Genomic DNA, 19,424 nt, shown 5'->3' on the forward strand with positions numbered 1-19,424 from the left:
CACCCCTTTCTCAAATATAACAGCTTAAAATTTAGCTTTAAGAAAATTCTACGAGACAGCCCCCTCTCACTTCTTAAAAGCAGACAAAAATTTATGTGTTTTGAATTCTCTCCCCCGGGTCCTTATCAAAATAGCCTGAAATTGCAATTTCAACACTTCAATATCGAAGAATTTCTGGGGGGCCATCAAATCTTCTACCGTAATCGCAGTTAGCTTAAATTAAACCTTAGTAAAACAAATATAATTTGAGGAACTGCACTTCCCCCCTCTCAATACAGAAATGAATGTCATAGCATTTGAGAATCATATCATAACAAATGAAACTTGATCTTATCCTCAATTCCAGAAGAATAAACAAATTTTTTGAGAAGGCATTAACCATTGATTATAAAAGAAAACTAATGGGAATAGAGGAAGTGGGTAGCTTGCAAAATATAACATGTCAATAAAATTTTATTTATTTAACATTTTGATTTTATAAACTTCAAGAATATAATTTGTACATTAATATATTTTATTAAATATAATAATACTATGGCTATGGCAAATGAAGAGCAATTAATCACATTTTTGTTCCTTTTCATTAATTGTCTTTAAATCAGCTTCTTGATTCAAAGCCTTTTCTTCATTAATATCACTGTCTTCAGGAAATTTTAAATTGGAGTTAGTTTCATCAACTGCACTTGTTTGTTGAGTATCTCCGATAATTTCTGAATCTGTAACCTGCTCTTGATCATTGTTATCACTATCCTTGTTCTTCAAATTATCGTTTTTTTCACATTTTTCACTTTCCTCCATATTTGATATTACACTAGTACTTGTTTCATTTACATCTTCCTCTTTCTTAGAATTAAAAGACATTGTCAGACCTATATCTACATCATCGTCCTCACTTGGAGGTAATACTGCATTAAGAGTTTTCAACAAGTCGTCTATATCTAGCTTGCACAAAAATTCAATTTTTTTGAACTCTAAAGATGTTATTCCCAAAACACGAGAAATATCATCCGAAGAGAAAAGCACATTCAAACACTTGTTAAAATGAGGCAGCAAATCCGATGATACTAGAAAACAAAATTGCATAAAATTCTTTCTTTCAATTTCACTCATTTTGTGATATTTTTGGTTATGAATGTCAACTAAAGTTTTCACCACTTTGGATATTGATTTTGAGAGGTATTTTGTAACATCTGATGCTACTGCAAAGGATGGACATAATTTCAGCTCATTGAAAACACCCAACACATCATTACAGTATTGTGCTAACGGATAAAAGTCTAAAAGACTGTTCGGAGGCTGTAAGGAATTTTCTGGTACTGTGTTGGACATCAATATAGTGGTATTTGTATAACTAGAAAAAACATACATATGCATGTTCTTAATAAATCCAAAAGTGGCAGAATCGACTTCTGTCCGAAATTTTGAGAGCATCACATTTTGAAATATTGGTAACAGAAGAGACCTGAAATCTATGTTCACACGGCTAAAGGATAATCCGAAATACATACATTGTGCCAACACCGAATCTATCCTTCCACCCAGGTTTGAAGATATATCATTTTTTAGGACACTCAGGAACCATGATATTTTCCATACCACCCAACTATGAAAAATGGATGAATTACACTTTGAATTATCTCGCACCAGGGACAGAGGATCATCATCAGAAAATATTGCACGATACTGAGTGATGATGTCAAATAGATGGATTCGACTATTTTCAATGACTTTCATTATGTGCGTGTACAGATCTCCTTTCTCGATATCACCAATAACTTTCTGAAACCAAGCGTCTCTTGCCTGCAAGAATTTGATCCGTAACTCGGTCTCATCAAAGACGTCCATGCGTCTGAGGTACCCAACCACCTTTAGGCACTCAGGCAGTTGGATGTTTGACCGCAATTTTGATAATAACTGTGTGAGCATCACATTCAATGCAACCCGAACATCCGCCACAATGGTTTGGACAAGAGATATATCTGAATGCTTCCTCTCGAGCCTTTTTACATACGCTGACAACTCCAAGGCTTCGTCGTAACATCCTGTCCTGACGTAATTATCCATCAACTGCGGCATTTCCAGGAATTCGAGTAATTGCGGATGCTTGGACAGCGTAGAAGAAGCTTGATGCCATCTTGCGTTGATCTGCTGGGCTTGCTTACTAAAGTCAGAACATTTTCCTTTGAATGGAGGCAATTTGTTCAGCAGAGAATCCAACCTTGTTTCGATTATGTTGAAATCTTGGAATATTTTCTGAGAGCATTCAGCTGCTTGGATAAAAGTTTTGTAGTTGTGAAATGCCAGATCTTGTGTTTGTTCTAAAAGGGCCGATTTTTCCTCATTTAAGCGTTCCGGCTCTTGACTTAAACGCTGCAGACCCAAAGAACCCAATTCTGACAAGTATACCAAAACATCGGGATTATCTTTACCGTAGTCTTGAAAGGATTCCGGTAAAACGGCAAGCACTTCCTCATAGTCTGCAATATTGTGTTCCGTCGACATTATAAGAATAAACTATTAAATACTTAAAATATTTCATAACAAACACACTCAAATACAACACACGTCAGATGCAAACATTGATTTTAACGTTAACTGCCACAGAAAAAAGATATTTTCTTAGATAGTTTTGCTTTTATCTTTTTAAAAAGTATTCGGGAATTAAAGGATAAAATAATTCATCATTTTCATCGAGGTACTACTTTTTTTTGCCTGTAAATAAACAATTTTTTTAGAGACATCTGAAACCATTGGGTGCGTTCGACGAGCACGACCGAGAGCGACCGGTTAGTTAATCACGTGACAGCTAATGATCACGTTCTCCAATCAACCAATCAACTGCTTAGAATGGTAACTGCTGTGGTAACCGGTGATCATAGAACGCTTTGGTTAGTAACCAGTTACTTACCGGTCGACCGGTGAGTTTCGTCGAACGCAACCATTGGGGCGTGGTTGGAGCATTTTCGGTGCTTTTTACGGACAAGCTGTGTTACGAGTTTTTCCCCCAATTGCAAGATGTAAACAAAACTTGTGCTCAGACGTGATTTTTTGCTTTACACGTGAATATTTTATAATTTTTAACAATATCTTTGAAAATGGGACGAATGAGGAAACGTTTTAATGAGAAAGCACGCATGTCATCTGAACGTGGAACTGAAATAAAAAACGAAATTGAAGTAACAATAACTTGTGTTATACTATTTTATTGATTTCATATCTTTTTTTGACTTTCCAGATGAAATTTTTTTGGTTTTGTTCTTCAATTTCCATCGGTGTTTCACGATATTTTTTTTTTTTTTTATTTCTCAATTATTATTTAGTTGTCTATTTCTTCTACTGTAGAACATACAAGTTACTACATGATGTTCCTTTTTTTTTAAATTCTTCAGTAATAATCTTAGCCACATATTAAATTAACTTCTGGACCTAATTTATTCACCGTCACTTTCAAAAAATTTTGGATATTAAAAAGGATGTAGTTATTCTCTTCTCGTTTCTTTATTTATTTGCTTATATTTTATAAGGTGTTTATCAAAAAACATTTTTTTTTTCCCTTTAGGAAAATGTTCAAGTGGAATTCGAAGTAAAAGAAGACCAGTACGATCAGAGCAATCCTCTTATATTAAGTAAAAAGAAAAAAGTAGCTAAACCCAACAAGAATGCTGCTGCTATTCCAGTCAAGAAGCTTTCCAAGAAGCAACGAAAAAAGCTGCAGAGTGTGATTGAGAGGAAAAAAAAGAAAGCAAATGTAAGGTTTTTACATGTGCTGGAACCTAAACACATTTAAATTGAAATACAGTATAACCTCGATTTAAGGATTATCCAGGGGCTGGAAAAGGTTATTGTTAAATCAAGGACATAGTTAAATCTAGGAGCATATAGGTACATTGTGTTGCAGTTAAATCCAGACCAATGAAATGTATCATTAAATTAAGGAAATTGTTAAATCAAGGTTATACTGTTTTCAAATCCTTAAATACAGACGTGAGAGCCCCTGATCAAGAGATGTAAAATAGGTCTCAATTTAGTCCAGAATTACACTGGCAGTGGTGGCTCCTGAGAGCCACCACTGCTCTCCCCTCATTTTTATTTAACTCACAATAATTTATAACTTTTTAATTTATTATCTTTTTTTTAATTGCGTACGTGCTTGAAATTTGAAAAAATGGATTGTACCGTATTTTTCTGTGTATAATCCACGGATTATCTGTTAAAAAAGTAAAATTAATGAGGTGCTCTTTATATACTGCCACATATTATCTATGTATGTGTGTGTGTGTTTTTCCATCATCAGCAATGCATTGAAGCTCAATATTTACAGTAGGATTCACCGAGACCGTTACCAAAGAATCTGTTACCCTGCTTGTATAATGTTTATTTTACTTAGCTTGAATGCTATTAATATCTTTCGTGATTTACTTATTAGATTAAGTATTTTGTAGCTTGTCCTGTGTTTAAAATGAATTTAATTTTATTTATTTAACACAAATATTTATTTTAAGTTTAAATATTTCTTTTCTTTTTTTTTTCAAAAAATGGGGGGAGGGGGGGGGACTGCGAATGCACCCATGATCTGGCACCCTCACTTTTTCAAGACACGAGCCGCCACTGGTAGGGAGCCATAGGGCAGACAATGCCATTGAAATTTTTTGAGAAGTTTTTTTATAAAGATTTTAATCTCTTATAGATTGTGGGGTTTTTTTTTAGGGGGGTTATAAAATTAAGGGGAGCTACCGCACTTGGGGAGGAAAATAGGACCCCTAGCTACATCATATACATAACAGGGGTCTGGCCAGAGGAAATTTGGGTCCGTTAACGGACCCTTCACAAAAATCCGATCAACCAAAACGGACCTTCCACAAATTCCTGACCAACCAAAACGGACCCTTCACAAAATTCTGATAAACAAAAACGGATCTTTCACAAATTGTTTTTTGGAAGAGCAAATCTCAAATCAAAATAACGAGATAATGTTTGGAACCTTTTTTAAAGTTAAATTAGAGGGATCAACTTATACAAAATCTGCTAATTTTTCAAGAAAAAAAAATCGGCACTCTTGTGATGCTCCTGCAAGCAATAAATAACAACTAAGACCAAATAAATATAATGCTTGTTGTTGGTTTCTTTGAAAGAAATTAACAGCTGAAAGTGAGTTTGGTTTATAATTTTGCTTGTTTGTTTTATGCAGCGGTGTTGTAAACTTATCTGAAAAAACGTCAACCTTCAGTCAGTCCAGTCGTGTAAGCACTTTTCTCCCCGCTCATGATTTAATAAACAATAATATACAGCAAAATGAACTTAGAACTGCAAAGGATAGTAGGGATGGGGGGAAAATGTGATCATGTGATCGCTTCAGATAGGGTTACCATTTTTAAACTTAACGCCACTTAGCGACTGACGAGAGCGATGTTTAACTGTTTATCGCCACTTAGCGTCTGGCGGGGCGATGTTTAATTGTTATTTTGAGGAGAAAGTTATATGGGTTTGATTTTTCAATGCTAAAAAGGATATTTAATTTTAAATAAACTCTTTTATTTCTCGTTTTTATCTTTATATGTCTACATTTTGAAAAGCGCAATCTTTTTACACTCGATATGAGAATCATATTTTATTCTTTTTTCAAGCTAACTTCGCTTTATTAGGATGCAAATAAATGAAGTCTCTTTATTTTTATATCAACGCTTATTATAAGTTTTTAAAGCGGAATTCCATTTTCTTTTATAAGTCAAAAATTTAAATGCTGAATCAAAGGTTCATTTTTTATTTTATTTATTTATTTATTTATTTCTTTTTCTTTTTTTTTTATTCAACTGTGTCCAGACATTAATGATATGTTTATCATAGGACTCTAAAATGCAATTCTAAAATAATTTTGTCAAAAATATTTATTTTGCGAGCTGTTTTTATACTTTATATGTTTTCACTTGAGGATTGCAATCTCTTTGCATCCGCTATGGGAATCTGATTTTTCAAATTCTCGATGTTTAGTACACTTCGTTAAGAGGTAAACAAATAAAATAGTTTTTTATTTTTGTAAAAATTAGAGTTTATAAGTTTTAGACTAAATTCTGTGCTCTTTAACAATGTCTTGGTTCAAAAGGTTAAATGCTAAACCTCTGCCTGAATTTCTTTGTTACAATTATTTTAAATACTGTACATATAACATTTCTAGAAAAATGTAACATAATGTAGAATAGTAAATAAATATTGATACTTGAGTGGTGCCCATCTCCCAGAGAGCGATGCCGCCTTCCCGTACCCCAATACTCGAAAAACACGCAAGAATGATATTATCAACAGAAAAGAGGGAAAACACTCAACTTTAAGTGTCAATGATGCAGTTTGCGCCATCTCAGAATTCATTTTTTTTTTTTTTTGCAAAACTTGATTTTTTACAAAATTAATTGATTTTTCACAAAAATAATTGATTTTTCGCAAAAAACGGACCCAGGGAAAAATCCTGGACAGACCCTTGCATAAGCTCTGAATTGCAGAAAAGTCATCGAACATCTTGATAAGCAAATATTCCAGCAATTTAGTCGAATAATGATAGTTAGAGCAGGGTACCCATTCGGGGGGGGGGGGGGACACTTAAAGTTGATTATATCATTGAAATTAGCAGAGAACTTTTTTTAGTCTCTTAAGTAGGGAGTCTTGTTTTTTTTTTTGGGGGGGGGGGGGGGGGAACAGTGTTGTTTGGTAAAATTAAAAATTAGGGGGGCCATCGTACTTACTGGGGATTGGCAACCCTAGCATTATTATCTATACATTAAGATCTGCACTAGAGAAAAGCCTACGGAAATCTTGAAAAATAAATATTCCAACAATTTATTCTAATAATAGCTAAAGCTGGGGTGCCCATTAAAGAGGAGGGGGGGGGCATGAGCCGCTATACCACTGAAATGATCAGAGAATTTTTTTTAAAAGATTTTAGACTTCAATAGGGGAGCCTGTTCTTTTTTGTGGGGGGAGGGGGAGACACTTGCTAAAATTGAGGGGTGCCGTTTCACTTGGGAAGATGTGCTTCCCTTGCTATATTATTTTTGTATTGAGTTCTGCAATAGAGAAAAGCCATCAGACATTTTGAAAGGTAAATATTAAAGTAGTTTATCCTAATAATAATTGCTAAAGCAGGGATATGTTATTTTAAAGGAATTTTATTGTCTTCAACAGAGGATCCTGTTTTTTTTTGGGGGGGGGGGCTTGGTAAAATAGAGGGGAGGGACAACACACTTGAGAAAAATTGGCACCCCTAGCTATAAAAGTCATCAAAAATCTTGATCAGTAAACATTTCAGTAATTTTCCTCATAATAGCTAAATTAGGGGTGCCCATGCATGAAAAGGGGGGGGGGGGGACAAACTTTACCAAAGAAATTTTTAATGAAGTTATTTTAAACGGATTTTAATCTCTTTTATGAGAGGTCGTATTTATTGGGGGGGGGGGACTTGGACTTATATCTATGCATATAAAGATCTGCAATAGATAAAAGCCCTCGGACATCTTGATAAGTAATATTCCAGTATTTTTTTCTGATAATATTCGCTACAGCGACCCTTCCCCCGCTGATGTGGTGAGTAAAGCCCTAAATCGTAACTTAAGTAGCGACACGTCCACCAGCTTGGGGCCGAAAGATGCTTTCTTTTATGTCTGCTATGGTGAAGTAGTATATTTTACTACTTGAATGTGGTGTTTCTTGAGTGCGGATTGACATGGAGTTAATAAGAAACCTCAATCAAGAAGCAAAACAACACTACTTCACCATAACAGACGTAGAAGAAAGCATTGTTTCGCCCCAAGATGGTGGGCCTGTCGCTACTTAAGCTATGATTCAAGGGTGAGGAGGGTCACAGCAAATGGTGCTTGAAAAATTTCAAATCTTTATCAAACAGATCAGTGAATTGTATTTTTAGGGGAGTGGGGGGGGGGGGCGTAACACCCATATTTAAATCATCTGCACATTAAAATTATTTTCCTTTACATAATTTGCAAAAAGCATACAAGTTCAGAAATGCAAGTTCATTTTCGATTTTATACGAAAATCAATGTTTCCCAGAAAACCGGAAATCCTAATATATGCTACTCTAATTCCGCAACCTATGTTTAATAAGTTATATAAACCAAACTATCGGATCTTGAGGGAAAAAGATATAACTCCGCTAATTCTGATCATTTCGAAAGAAAACGCAATTGGTATTTCCTTGAAAGCAAACTCACAATCATCGATATCGAAAGACATATACAAACGGCTTTACTTCTCGAACTCCGTAACTAACCTACAATGTCGGAAGTTCTCAGATGTGAGGAGTTATTCATTCAATCGAACGAATTACGTTTCTTGGATTCTATCTGAATTTCTTAATGCAACAAGTGAATTCTCTTACAGCAACCCTGGTTTCAACTCGGCGCGGTGCTGCATTCTAGAAAACGCTTGTAGCGCCAAAACTGGCAAGATACAATTTTTTTGTTCCGAAAAGCACAAAAATACTCGAAAATGTTGCTGGTAATCAAAACAAGGGAAAAAGACATGAAAATCCGTAAAACTTCCGGGAAATCTGAAAGAGTTGACTGGTATGATCCACTCATTAAGCACAAAGAATTATGAATAAATATGTATTTTTAAGTCATTATTTCAATTAGTTCTTAGGTATGTCCGGTCCAACGATATATCAGACAGATTTAAATCTGAATATTGTTACTGTGGTAATAAATATATATTGATATATTACGGTATATCGCCCAGCCCTAGTTATGACTGAATTTTTTTTCAATTATGTTATGTCATCTACTGCTATTTGGATTCTGTATGTTCAGGAGTAGATTTTACACAATAGGATGTTAATTTGGCTATTTTTTCTGATATACTGCATACTTATGATGTGCAATCCTGCTAGTGAAAAATATTACAGAAACATAAGTAATTATGTTAAATGCTTTTTCGTGCAAGGAAACTTTTTAAATGCATGTTTGCTACTTTTGAAATGTATTTATTGTTGTAATTTTAAAAGATTAATTTATTGACTTTTAAATTCAGAGAGCAGAGCTGTTGGAAAAGTTGCAAAAAGTTCAAGCAATGCCAGAAGATTTACAGCACTTGACATCCACTGCTGACATGCAAACATATGGGCTGAAAAGGTATTAATTAGTTTTCAATGCCACATAAAGGGGACGCATTATAATCAGGGTTCGTACGGCCTTGAAAAACCTTGAAAAGTGCTTGAAAAAAAAAAGTTCATTTTCAAGTGCTTGAAAACCTTGAAAAAGTTTCAAAACCTTGAAAAAGTTTTAAAACCTTGAGAAAATATAAAAACTACTTGAATTTCACAAAAATTCATTGAATTTTGTATTTTTCTCTCTCTACGATGTACCATGTGCCAAAGAACGAGAAAATGAATCACCTTCCTTATCGCTCTGTTCTTTGTTACTGCACGGGGAGGGAAAAGAGACGCGTTTTGATTGGTCAGTCTTCTGTGAGTCAGCCGGCACTTTCGAAAGGCAAACTGAAACTTGGTTTTCGAGTTTTGAAGACCACGTGATCGCAGCTACCCTTCGCTCCGAGCTGGGAGATCGTGCGTAATGTTTTGGGATGGCGAGCTTCACTTTAGTGTTTGTGCGCATAAAATGCGGCATATTATTAACGCTATTTGAACATCGAGCTTGTAGGTCTTTTGAATTATTTTTACTAAAATAGTTTTTGGAATACAATTCTTTGCTGAAATGATTTTTTTCCTTGGGGGGGGGGGGGTCGTTGAAGTTCGATAAACGAACTTTTGCGGCTTTGACTTTTACTTTTTTCTTGCCTTATTTTAAGGCAAAAAATAATTTTCCAACTTATGCTGGCGACTCCCCTTTACATTGCATTTAAGCAACTATTTGTAAGGGTGCTTTGATCTTGGGAAGAATTTTCCAGCTTGCCGATGGAAGCTGAGAATTTTCCCAAATGATCAATTACGAATATAGACATATACTTACATCTAATGAGAAAGGCATTAAACATTCTTTTCTGTTTCTTTTCTTTTTTTTTTGAGTGAAAAAAGGCAATTTTGCAATGCTGTCTCCAAATTTGACGACTTTTGTCCAACAAGGAAATTGTTGGGAAGTCACAGTTCCTCCAATTCGGTGCATTCTTATTGCACACGTCAAAGCATTTCATTCATCAGTTTCCATGCTTTATATCCGATGACTCCAGGGGAGGACTGACCCACGAGCCAGTGCTCCCTCCCGTCCGTGTGCCTTCGGTTTGCCCCCCCCCCCCCTGAGCATGTGCTCCTTTTTTTTTCTCGCGCCCTCGAAACTGCGACTTCGTCCCCCCCCCCCCCTTCCTTCGTCTTCGAATCTACGTGCCTTTGGGTTTTTTGATAATAATTATTATTTTACTTTTTGCGCCCTTGAACTTCTTTGCCCTTTGGTATTCAAGGTTGAAGGCCTCTAGTTTTAGACTCCGATGACTTTTTACAAAATAATTCCCGTTCTTTTTTTTTTTTTTTTTTGTATCTGGCGATGTAAAAAATATGTAATTTGCAAAATGCGGAGTAAAAAAAAAAAAAAAATAGAAGCAGCATGAATTCGTCGCTCGCAAATCGTAACCAGCAACAGACTTTTCTTCAATTAATCCTATCACTCGATCAGAAGATGAGGAAAAGGGGATTTGAATTAGAATGTTATTGTGCGATGCTGATGAGGCAGTTCTTAACCTTCAACTCAATCATGTAGTAACAGACGAACCATTTCATTCGCGTCGAGTTGAGGCAAGGAGCAATGGATTATTGTTTGTTAAATGTTTCCTTTCAGGGACCGCTGATGATAACTTAAAGAAGCGTTAGGGTCCCAAAGCTTTAGGTTCTTACGTCAGAGGGGAAAATACTGATTTGTGCCACCCCCCCTCCCCCCGCCCAACAGTCTCAACAGATTATTTTTTCTAAAGGGGAAAACGATAAAATTTTAGTTCTTTGATCATAATCTTGATACTTTACTCGGGGGAGGAGGGAGGTTGCACCTGCAAAAAAATCTCCACTCACTTGTTCTTTTCAGCTTGGAATACTGACCCCCTGCTGCTCCCCTCTTTTCTTTTCTCTCCACTTTCTTTACCAAGAAACGGAGAAATTCGCGAGGGAGCATCCTTCACACTCTCTGAGGTCAATGAAACAAGGGAGTTCTGTTTCATAACGTCTTTGGCATGACCTTCAAATAGTTCTTAGTTTTTGTTTATTCTTCCACTCGTGCCTGTGTATAAGTCAATCCCTTTCCAGTCAGCGAACAATGGCTGACCCCTAACTGGATGGGGGTGTGGACAGAGGTCGTCTGGTCGTTGATTGACACTTGACAGTTGACAGTCCTACTTCCCCCTTTTACATCGTTCTACTGACACCTATCTCTTTAGTCCGGCACTGGCCTGAGTAGCGGACACCTACAAAAGATGTCCCTCGGGGGAGGGGGAAGGGTCTTGGTCGAGCTTTTATCTGGTTACTTTTCGGCAAATTCTAACCAACGATGCGTGCGCTGACTCCGTCCACGCATCCTTTGATGATGAATGTGTCGGTCTATAATAATAGTCAGCACATTTAGAAATTTAAGGATGCCCTTGGCCGTGTGTGCTTTGATGTCGCACGCGCGGCTGTAAAGCCAGACTGGATGTCTCCTGTGTTGACATTCCCACAAATTAAGACGGATATAGACGGATTAAGACTGGCTGTCGGTCCGCTCTTTGCGGCCCCAGAACTCATCCAAACAAAAAGGGCGTTTCCTTAAGAAAACTGGCGCCCGTTTTTAAACAAATCAGAGATCGTTGACCATATTAACCAGCCCTTTTTGGTGACAAGTAAATTTCAATACCCAATCCAGATTTTAGGGAGGGATGGGGGGTGGGGGGGGGCGAATTTTAGGAATTTAGAACCTGCCTCTTCTTTGAACCACTGTATCTCATTTGAAAAGGGAAAATACTGAAGTTCGCTGGGAGAAAGTGGATGCAGTTCCGTATTCTGTTCATGTGTTGAAAGATGAAGTGTATCTTGCTTTAAAGTTAGTGATTTTGCTGCTGGACATTTTTAAAATGACCAAATGTGTTTTTAATAATGCGTGGTTGGTAATGCCCAACTATCGAAACTGGTTGGCATGTCATTTGACAGATGTGCATTCTGCAAAATGCCGCTTGTGCAACAAGACCTTCAGCATTGCATCGATGGGAGAAAGTGCCCTCAAAAGCCATTTAAAAAGTAAAAAGCATGATGAGTTAGCCAAAATAAGGAATACGGCTAAGAGTATATCTGTGACTTTTAATAAAAGTTCGGAAACACCTGAACCAGCTCAGATGAACACTTTGGAATCTTCTTCATCTCTTCAAGATCATGTGATTAAAAACGATGTTTTAGATGCAGAAATTATATGGACCTTTAAAATAGTTAAGAATCATGCATCTTTTAAATCAAATGAAGATATTGAAAAGGTTTTCCGTCGCATGTTTCCTGATAGTGCAATTGCAGGGAAATTTACATGCGGTGAGCGTAAAACAGCATATTATGCAACTTTCGGTCTTGGGCCATATTTTAAAAATATGGTTACTGAAAATTTAAGAAATAAACCTTTCGTATTGCTTTTCGATGAAAGCCTAAATGAAATGAGACAAAAAAAGCAATTGGATCTACATATCAGGTACTGGGAGCAAAACAAAGTAAAAACTACATTTTACAATGCAGTTTTCATGGGCCATTGTACTGCAGAAGACATTTTGGAAGCTGTGCTAAAGTCTGTGGAATCATTGAAACTGTCTTTAGCTGTTCAAGTTTCGATGGATGGGCCAAATGTAAACTGGAAATTTTATAAGTTGCTCGAAAACTATTGTCAACAAGAATTTGGAAAAAAGCTCCTAAATATAGGAAGCTGTGCTTTGCACATTGTGCATAATGCATTCAAAACTGGGTGTGTAGCCAGCACGTGGGAAGTTGAAGATTTTCTTCTTTGTTTATATAGTTTACTTAAAAATTCGCCTGCAAGGCGTGAAGATTTCCTTCAAATTTCTGAAAACGATTCATTGCCACTCAAATTTGTTCCACATAGGTGGCTGGACAATGTTACAGTTGCAGAACGTGCCATTCAGTTACTCCCTGACATTGAAAAATATGTTAAAGCTGTACAAAGTAAGAAATATACAAAACCTACATGTAAATCCTATGCAGTCATCGAGAAGCATTTAAATGATAATCTTTTGGGTGTAAAATTAAAAGTTTTTGTTTCCATCGCTAAAGTTCTTCAGCCATTTCTAGTGCGGTACCAAACAGACAAACCAATGCTTGTCTTTTTATGTGAAGATGTGAAGAAAATTTTGGATGTTCTTTTGCAAAGATTTATTAAACCTGAGGTACTGAAGCCTGCCAATACAATACTTAAGCTCTTGCAGCTGGACATACAAGATCCTGCAATTCACAAGACTGCTGATAAAATTGACTTGGGTTTTATCGCAGAGAAGGAATTGAAGTCTCTACAGAAAACAAAAAAAAAAGTTAGTGACCGGGTCAATTTCGACACTCGCATGGAATGCAAACAGTTTCTTGTGAGTTTAGTTGATAAAATTTTGGAAAAATCTCCAATTCAGTATTGTTTAGTGCGCAACTTATCTTGCCTAAATCCAAAGAGTATGGCTACAGATAAAAGTGGGTGTTTAACGAAAATGAAAAATATTTTGCATTCATTAACTGAAGCTAACCAGGTATGCGAAAATGATTGCGAAGATATATTGCAGCAATTTTCAGCCTTCATGGATGAAATTTCAGTGAACCAATCAGAATTCACTGATTTTGATGCGGAAAAATCCAGGCTGGATGAACTGCTTTGTCAGAATATGAAATCAGAGAAGTTTTTGAAATTGTGGAAGACTGTTGAAGTTCTGCTCTTAATGAGCCACGGACAAGCATCTGTTGAGAGGGGATTTAGTGTCAATAAGAATATTGAAGTTGAGAATCTAAAAGAAATCTCCTATGTGTCGCAAAGATTAATTTGCGATTATGTTCAAGCAACTGGTAATAATGTTCACGATATTGATATTACAAAAAATATGAGGACTTATGTTTCCAATGCAAGACAAAAATACTTGCAATATTTAGAAGATCAGAAGCAGCTCCAATCTTTACAAAAGAAGAGAGAATTAATTAATGAAGAAATACAGAGCTTAATGAACAAGAGGAGGTGTTTAGAAATAGATGTAGCTGCATTAATTAAATCTGCAGATGAATTTGCCGAAAAGGCTGAAGAGCATAATGATATCACATGGATAAGCAAATCTAATAGTCTTAGACGTACTGCCAAGGAAAAACAAGAAAAACTATTAGAAATAAATAAAATGTTAGAAAATGCTGAAAAATCATAACTAATAATTATAAATTAAATTATGTAACGAAGGAACACATTGTTTTCTAACTAATAATAATAATGTTTTAAAATTTTCTAATTTCATATGGTTATGTTTTTTTTTATGGGTAGGTTAAATTTTAATTACATATGGGGGGGGGATCTCTTTTTAACTTCATTTCTGTAGCATTTCCTGTGGCAAAATTTGTTTTAAATTATTTAATAAAATGTAAAAAGCTTTCAGTTATATGCAAAAATTCAAAGTAATACCATGAATCTTAACATTTTTCAAAAACATTGCTATATTCGATAGGTGGGCGAGTACAAGTTTTAATATGTTTTGCGTAACTTATAAGTTGCATCATAATATTTTCTTGATTTTTTTTTTTTTTTTTTGTTCTAGCTACATGCAGTGTTGATTCTTTTATTTTCATTAAACACATATATATGTTTGGTGCTTCTTTTTAAAGCTTGTTAAAGGTATTTTACTATTTCAAATGCAGTCGGATAAAATTTTCTTTTGATGTACGGTTCATTTTTAAATTGTTTGTGTGATAAGTTTTCAAAAATCTTTAATAATGCTTACAACTGCAGTGTAAGATGTTAATTATTTTAGAAGTTTGACTTTTCAAGGTATATTTTCAAGGTATAATGATTTGCTGGGAATTATGCAATTTAATTGAATTCCATTAGCTTTGATTTACTTACCTTTTGTTGATTCACATGAAATTCGAAAAATATCTGAATTTTCAAAAACATAATTATTTAATAGATAGGTGAATACTATTTTAATATTTTAGGTAACTTATAATTAGAATATTGTTTTATTTTTTGTTTCGACTATCTTCATTTTTTCTTATTTCCTTTAAATACATATTTTTGGTGTTTCTTTTTAAAAATTGTATTATAGGTATTTTACTAAAATGCAGCGGGATGAAGTTTTTATTTTGATATATAGTTGTAGCACTTTTAAATTGTTCATGTGACAAATTTTCAAAAATCTTTAATGATTGTCATATAACTGTAATGTAACATGCTAATTATTATTGACAACAAGTCTTGTTTCAAGGTATGGTTTTTTTTTTTTTTGAGAGTGATAAAATTCAATTAAGTTACATCAGTTTTGTTTTATTTATCTTTCAATGATTCATAAGTAGTAGAAAAATGGCTCAATATTTTTACCTTTTTGAAAAGCATTACTTGATTTGATAAATGAGTGAATACTATTTGTAATTTTTTGGGTAAATTCTAATTAGAATGACTTAATTTTAATTATTAGTTTGAAAAAATAGTTTTGACTATATCAATGTTTTCAAAACATAACTGAAACATATATATAGTTTCATATTGCTGAAATATATATTGTTTAAAATTACTGTTATAGATATTTTACTATTTCAAATGCTGGTAAATCAAAATGTTTCATTTGATGTATGGTCGACTTTTAAGTTGTTAATGTTATGAGTATTCAAAAGTCTTTAATTATGCTCAATTGCAATTTAAACTAAATTATTGGTAGCCTCTCTTTCTTTAAAGTATATTTTTAGTTGGAAATGATGTAATTAAAAAAAAAAACCTTTGTTGATTCATAAGTAGAAGAGAAAATGTCTTAAAAGATTCTATATTTAGGGGACAGTTCAATTTGTATAGGTACATAGCATGTGCAATCTGAAATAATATTAATTCAACATTGTGTCTGTTTGTCATTAATATTAGCATTTCATTGAATAAAATGATTCAAATTTCAGTTAACCAACCTGTATATACGTCATTGGTGTTTTATAAATTTCATTAGAATTTAATTTAATAGCTATTTCATGGAAATATCCGTGATAAACAGTAAAATGAATATTGTATTAGAATGCTTTACTTGTTACTTAGCCTTCCTTTACATATTAATTAGAAGGTTCAAGTATCTGAGGATAATCAATAATTTCCAATATAATTGGAAATTTAGCTAATTTATTTAATGATTTGTAATTCCCAATGTGTAAATTATCAAAAAGAATTTCATTAACAGAAATACAAATAAATATGTTCTCAAGAATTGGAAAAGTATAGTTTAAGATGGTGCAAGCATACAGTAATATCCAGTGTAAATTTTTGTTTCTAATTTTTATCTGTATGTGGCCAAAAGTAAAGCATCTTCCTAATACGTATACTTTTATGCATTTGTAAAATTGTCAGAAATTATCTTTTAATCTTTCCTGAGATTAGTTCAACATTCATTCCACCACAAAAACTCTTCTTTTATTTATTTCATTTATTTATTCCTTTACTATTATTATTGTTATTTGGAGTGCATAAACCATATGTACATTTTTATGACATAAGGTTTTGAAATATAGATGTTGCAACACAGATAGAATTTTTCACTTATTTCCTTGCATGATGAAATTCAGTAATTTTACTTTTTGCACTATCAGTGAAAAATGACATCAAAAGCTTTGACATGGCTAATAACTACCATTTGGGACAGTTAGGGAAGTCATACCACAGAGATATTTACATTCTCTTTTCCCCCAACAGCGATAGCACACCTCTCAAAGGTTACCGAACACCCCAATTGAGAATTTGAGTTCAAAGAGAAATTAAAAAGACCCTTCAAAGCAACCTCCTTAAAAGTTTTGAAGCGAAATCTTTGCATCCTTGTAAATAAGAACGCTTTGACAAAACACCCGCTCAAAAGTTACTCTGGCTGCTTTATGACTCTGAAGAATGTATCTATTTCCTATTATTTATGTATAGATATGAACGTATGGTGTTAATAGTAGTGCCTTGAAAAGTTATTTTTTTGCCTTGAAAAGTGCTTGAAAAGTGCTTGAATTTTTTTCTTCCTGAAGGGTATGAACCCTGATAATATATCCTCCCCATGGTCTTCCTCCCAAAACAACAACGCAAATAAGATTTTGTGAACTATATTCCTTTAACAGTATTGGAAAACGAAAAGATGCCTATTGTTTCCTACTCTTCCCCTGTTGCTCAGACATGTCTATTGAAAACTGCTAATCAAATTTCATGTTAATTTTGTTTTATACATTTTTGTCTTTTCCATAATTTAAAACCAGGATGCAAGGATTACTAAAAAGTGCAAGAAATTTTGTAGTTACTGGTCCATTGAACAAACTAGCTTATTTTACTAAATTTCTACCCCTGTATTGTAGCTAATTGAAATTCAAAATATTTTAATAGGAAGATATGTTTAAAACATTTTTATTAAATTTATGTTATTTACCTTTTTTTTTTTTTTTTTTTTTGAGAATTCATGTTATTTATTGTTGCAGTAATTATTATTTACTTTGCCTCAAACACTTTGTGGAAAGTGTCAAAACATCCATCTTTTCCTTTTAAATGTCAATTTTTGACTGTCTCAAAGTGTCCCACCAGGCACCACGTAGTTCACCTTGAGGTAAAGTACAAGTTCACTAAATATATTTTTGTCTATAATAGATATAAGAATGAAACCTATTTAATGATGTATGCAAAGATTAAAAGAGTGTCAGGTTAAATTTTAATAGCAATTGATGAATGTTAAAAAACTAGAAAAAGGAAAGAAAAATCCCAAAATGAACCATTCTCCCCTACTTCAATGTGAATAATTATTTGTTCATTTCCTGTCCAATTCATTGCCTTTCATTTTGCAAAAACTTATTTTCTTGTTTCTTTTCCAGAGTCTCTGAAGATTCCATAAATGTGTCTTCCCGTTCTACTAAAATAAGCAATATTAAGCGTAGCAAGAAGGATCGTTATCTTCCTCCATCAAAAAAAGTGAAATTATCCTCAAATGTTGTGGATTTTGAGCTGACTTCTTCTGACAGTGATGAAAGTGATGACATTGAACCCGACAAAGAAGAATCAACTGAACAAAGTTCTGACATCCCCTTCAAGGACAAAAACCTTAAATTTGTGGAAACGGAAAAAGTGGAATTGCCCATACAAGTGGAGGAGACTAATTCTTCCTGTATGAAAGAAAGCCCGAGAAACAATGAAGTGTCTTCTCCAACAGTTGACCTGAAGCTCTCAGATAAAGGTGTCAAAAAATCATCTGCCCCTGCTGTTTTTTTACCTGTTCACAGACTGCCGGAAATACAGGTTATATTTGATGTTTAATTTGTAATACAATGAAATCCCTTTATAATGAACTCCTAGGGACCACACATTTTATTTGTTGTAACAGAAATTTTGTTGTATAGTATCAAGCTATATAATGGCAATTAAATCGGGACTGAAAATTTATTTCTCTGAGATGGATAATTTGTATTGTTACTCATTGTAAAGGGATATCACTGTAGTTCATTAAACACAGTTCTATTAATGCTGATGAACTCATTCAATGTAAGCATGAGAGCTAGGATATGAGGCAATTATCTCATACAGTGTTTTCTGTATGATGAACTACATCAGTGTTTTCTTCATGTTACACTAACCAAAATTAGAAATTAAAAAAAAAAAGTTGAATTAGAAATAAATTGAATGCATATCATCGTCTCAGAGCAACAGTAAGATATCTTAGTGTTATTTCTTTGATTAGTTATCTTACTGTTGCTCTAAGGCGACAATATATACTAGGGTCAGTCAGAAAGTTAGTTGCACTGCTCAAGAAAACAAAAAAGGATTGAAATTTTATAGTAACTTTAATGTAATTTTGAAGTTCCATTCAAAATCTACTTTTTAACGTAACGACCTCCATTATCTAAGCATTTGTCGAGGTGTGGTACAAGTTTTTCGATGCCTTCTGCTAAGAAATCCCGTCCAATGTCCGATAACCATTGTTGGATTGCAGCTTTCACTTTGTCATCCAAATGGTATCATCACTTTGAAAGTTCTTGTTTTATGGGACCAAAAACATTGAAGTCAGGAGGTGAAAGGTTAGGGTGACTTGGGAAGGTGATTCCACACTTCCCACCTAAACTTGGTTTTCCCTCATGCTCAGCGTCGTCAATATCTGCACGTTCATTCTCAAACATGTTGCACCGTTTCACTATAGCTTGACGTGATATTGCATTTTCACCATGAACTTCATGCTACTGCCCATAAATTTCAGTTCAGTTGCACCTTTTTTGCCCACAAAATTGAATCATTGCA

At 34.2% G+C, this 19,424-nt stretch overlaps 2 protein-coding genes across 2 annotated transcripts in view; one reads left to right on the forward strand and one right to left on the reverse strand.

Annotated features, from left to right (window-relative positions):
* Positions 1-461: 461 nt before the first annotated feature.
* LOC129224668 (conserved oligomeric Golgi complex subunit 8-like) lies at positions 462-2,571 on the reverse strand. Its single transcript, XM_054859211.1, has one exon. It carries the CDS (start codon positions 2,500-2,502, stop codon positions 559-561), a length of 1,944 nt encoding a protein of 647 aa, XP_054715186.1. The 5' UTR covers positions 2,503-2,571; the 3' UTR covers positions 462-558.
* Positions 2,572-3,042: 471 nt separating this feature from the next.
* LOC129224665 (probable ATP-dependent RNA helicase DHX37) overlaps positions 3,043-19,424 on the forward strand; it is a 63,021-nt gene continuing 46,639 nt past the window's right edge. The window contains exons 1-4 of the mRNA XM_054859205.1: positions 3,043-3,176; positions 3,560-3,748; positions 9,034-9,134; positions 18,011-18,431. Coding sequence (XP_054715180.1) covers positions 3,096-3,176; positions 3,560-3,748; positions 9,034-9,134; positions 18,011-18,431 — 792 coding nt within the window. The 5' untranslated portion in view covers positions 3,043-3,095. The remainder of the gene's footprint in view (positions 3,177-3,559; positions 3,749-9,033; positions 9,135-18,010; positions 18,432-19,424) is intronic.

The sequence above is a fragment of the Uloborus diversus genome, chromosome 6, assembly GCF_026930045.1.
Source record: "Uloborus diversus isolate 005 chromosome 6, Udiv.v.3.1, whole genome shotgun sequence".
Classification (NCBI taxonomy): domain Eukaryota; kingdom Metazoa; phylum Arthropoda; class Arachnida; order Araneae; family Uloboridae; genus Uloborus; species Uloborus diversus.